The sequence below is a fragment of the Montipora foliosa genome, chromosome 9 (assembly GCF_036669935.1).
Source record: "Montipora foliosa isolate CH-2021 chromosome 9, ASM3666993v2, whole genome shotgun sequence".
In the NCBI taxonomy this organism is placed as follows: domain Eukaryota; kingdom Metazoa; phylum Cnidaria; class Anthozoa; order Scleractinia; family Acroporidae; genus Montipora; species Montipora foliosa.
The window spans coordinates 3,553,992-3,557,456 of NC_090877.1; the positions used below are offsets into that span (position 1 = coordinate 3,553,992).

The following is a 3,465-nucleotide window of genomic DNA, read 5'->3' on the forward strand; positions in this document are numbered from 1 at the left end:
CTGCTGGGAAGTAACCCTGCGATGGACTAGCTTACTTTCCAGTGGGAGCAATACTCTTAGGCATGTTGCATGTTAAGGAAACCGGGATAAGCTCCGGTCGTTTGGACCTTTGGCTAGTGTGCGCTTTGACCTTTAACCTTACCTATATATCGTTTAATAACAAAAGCCTAATTAATTACGCGCTATGCTCGTTCCACCATTTTACTTTATGGTACTAGTAAGTAGCAATGAAAGAATGCAAAGGTCCTATTGAATTTCATACTTTTTTATTTGCTGAGTGTTTAGCTTTTGAAAAACACAATATTCTAATGCATAATATTCTATTACATACTGAGTACAATTTTTCTTATTCCAGAACGATCCTAGCTTACAGTTCATCTACTCTTTAAACTGGTACTTGTACTAGTAACCATGGCAACCACTTTGACAGCTCCAATCTTTTTATCCAAAGTCAGGGAAGCGGGAAGGACCTCTTGGACCGCCGTTGAGAATACATGTCTTTATGATCTCTTCAATGAAGCCGCTGCAACCTCTCTTTCTGTTTCCCCAATGGCCTTGGAACCCCAGGAACGTAAACTCGCCCCTGTATCGGCCATTAGGATCGTACCGAACGGGCTTCAATTTATTCCACGTGTGCCAACTTGTACCACTGCTGCATTCATCCCGCAGCCACTGCCCAGTAACTGGAATTTTCTGGTACTTGTGTTCTCCAGTATTCGGCCAAATTCCATGTGAACCCTCGGCGCTGTAGACTATTGCATGGGTACCGCCATACATAACCAGTGTTCTACTCCCCTTCTTGAACTTACCACCTTGCCAGAGGAACTCACCAACATGCTTATTAGTTATTTCTTGGTTGTGGGTCGCCAGATAGATGGAGTAGATCTTGTAGTCGGTGTTGACTTTTCGAAAACGAACTATCACTTTCTCCCAATCTCCAACATGGTGTCCAAATGTTGAATACCCACCAACGCAACGACCCCACACAAAGCGCCCAATGCAGACCCGCTTCCCGCGATTGTACGGAAAGAACAACCAATACGCGATATCCAAGAAATTGTTTTGCTCTCGATAGATGACGTACACTGGCACGTCACTCGGATCTTGACCACGAAGCACAGTTGGGTCAGTGCAGGAAGGGCAGCCAACATTCTGTTTGGTGATGAGGTAACTGTTTCTATTACATCTCTGGAGGTTGTAGGCTGTTAAGGCCGTGGGGTTTGGTTGGCTACTGCACCCTTCCATCTTAGTTTGTCTCAAGAAGTAGTCAACACTTGATGGTTTCCAACGTTCATTCTTGGCAAGCTTTACCAACGGAGCCCATTTGTCAATCAGGTCACCTATCTTGCTCGGTACGCCTGGGTAGGCACAGACGGTTGTAGCCAGTGCAAGGAAAAGAGCAGCAACATTCATGACTATCATCGTACCTGGAGAGATAATCTAAAGCAAACAACTTAAACGTCAGTGATTATCGACTCATTACAATGAATCATAGAAACGTTTCTTATCCTCTGGCATAGAATTCAGAGAACTGAATGCACCCAGTAAGGTTTTTTTCTAGGGTTGCTTCAAAACAATTTTGAGCAAAAGCCGCTTTTTTAGTAGTTACTGTGTCGGAGGTGCGTCTCAGGTCGGCTTTTATCGTCAACACCCATGATGCAAAAGCACTTGAGTTAAGAATGCAAAAATGATCATGGAGTTTTCATCAGCTAGATTTGCAAACGCGCCACAGCGACTGAGCCTTTCAAAAGTGTGATGCAAAAGCACGAGTTGATCATGAGGATACAAAAATCATTGGACAATTTTCATCATGCAGCTCAGATTTGCATTTTTCGTCATTTGAATCATTAATGAGTCTACCCTATTTAATAAAAGCGATGAAAGACTCTCAGAACTTGTTTAAGACATTTGTAAAACTTTACAAAAATCCTTCTGTAAGTAACACGTTAGTTGCAACTAACTCAGTCAGACTCAGTCGATCAGGCTCGGAAATAAAACTCTACCCGACATGAGAGGACTGCAAGTTTTAGGGAAAATTTATGAAGGAGATATCTAATGAAAAATAAATAACGGACTTCTTTATTCTTGATCCGTGTTCATGATAATTTAGCCATGAATCAAAGTAGACACTGTCATGCACAGGACAGGTGATGATGACGTGTACGTGCAGGTTGTTATAACATTTTTACTGAGAGACTATGAGGACCAAATCGTATGATGCGACCATGCATTGAAAAGATTTTTTTGCTGAATTTTTGGTCTCGGATGTCTCTTTGAAGCTATAGATTTAAGGCCACTGAAACTAAAACTATCTCCTGTGAGAACAGCTGACGGAATCTTTTGTTCTGCTTATACATAGAAGAAAAATGAAACTGATAGCATCCCATGTCCTGCTCCAGCATCGCGTATTCACAAGTATAATACAAGATTTGTCAGTAAACTGAATTATTTTAGGCCAAGAGTATCCAACAACTTAGGTAATAGTCAGGGGGCCAGACTTCTCTATCATGCTTGAAAATGGCCTTGACATGGACGGCTTGATATAACATTTTAACTAATATCACTTGAAAGGGGATATATTTTAGAATATGAAATGCGATGTTGGACGGTCCGAAACTCTTGCAATAATTATAACCGTACAGCAGCAGTTTAATGACGTCACTCAAATACGTCATCAGGCTGAAAAGATCATGAAGTACAATTGTTTTACTCAAGGAAATTACCCGAAAAGTGTTAAAGAGATGCAATAATTCCTATAAAATGAACCCCCCGCAAATAGGTATTTTTGCACTGATAGTGAATATGACGTCATCTGCCTGGTCACGTGACTCGAAGTTGATTAAAAAACGTATGTAATAGGTAAAATTAGTAGCCTTTTAAGCTTTACATTTGAATTGTTGCAAAATCTCCACAGTTGTTTCGCCCTGTCAACGTAATGCTGACAGGATTTATCTTTAGTTAGTTAGTTTTATTTGTTTTAGTTGTGGTCACGTGATCAATACTTTTCAAATAAAACGTGTAATATGAAAAAAAAAAGTAGAAAATTAATGCCTTGCAGAAAACATATAACATGTACAACGATATCCTTGACACATTTGAAAATTAGTATAACGTGCAATTTAGGTCACGTAACCAGTGCGGCCTACCCTTATATCTTTAGCTGCTAACCTGGAAATTTCCCCATAATTAACTGTAATGACCCACTTAAACTAAATTCAATTTTTGAATACTCTCTGGGAAATTCACCTCAAATTCAACGCGCTCGCTCTGGTGGAACTGTTTAATGCTTTCAAATAATTTTCGTTCTTAGTCTGAGGTTCAGAAAGTGAATGTTACTGGAAATTTTCAAAGAAAATCCGATAAATCAGAAAAGGAACGTTTTATAACGTGAAATATTGAACTGATTAAGTCACGATTCGCCATGACTGCAAGTTCACATAAGCTGCCCTGCTTATGTTCGTGCAT

The 3,465-nt window shown here is 40.1% G+C and overlaps 1 protein-coding gene across 1 annotated transcript in view; it reads right to left on the reverse strand.

Moving 5' to 3' along the window:
• Positions 1-250: 250 nt before the first annotated feature.
• The window catches only part of LOC137970265 (uncharacterized), a 9,644-nt gene continuing 6,429 nt past the window's right edge, over positions 251-3,465 (reverse strand). The window contains exon 2 of the mRNA XM_068816784.1: positions 251-1,440. Within this exon, the coding sequence (XP_068672885.1) occupies positions 442-1,422 (981 nt within the window). The 5' untranslated portion in view covers positions 1,423-1,440 and the 3' untranslated portion in view covers positions 251-441. The remainder of the gene's footprint in view (positions 1,441-3,465) is intronic.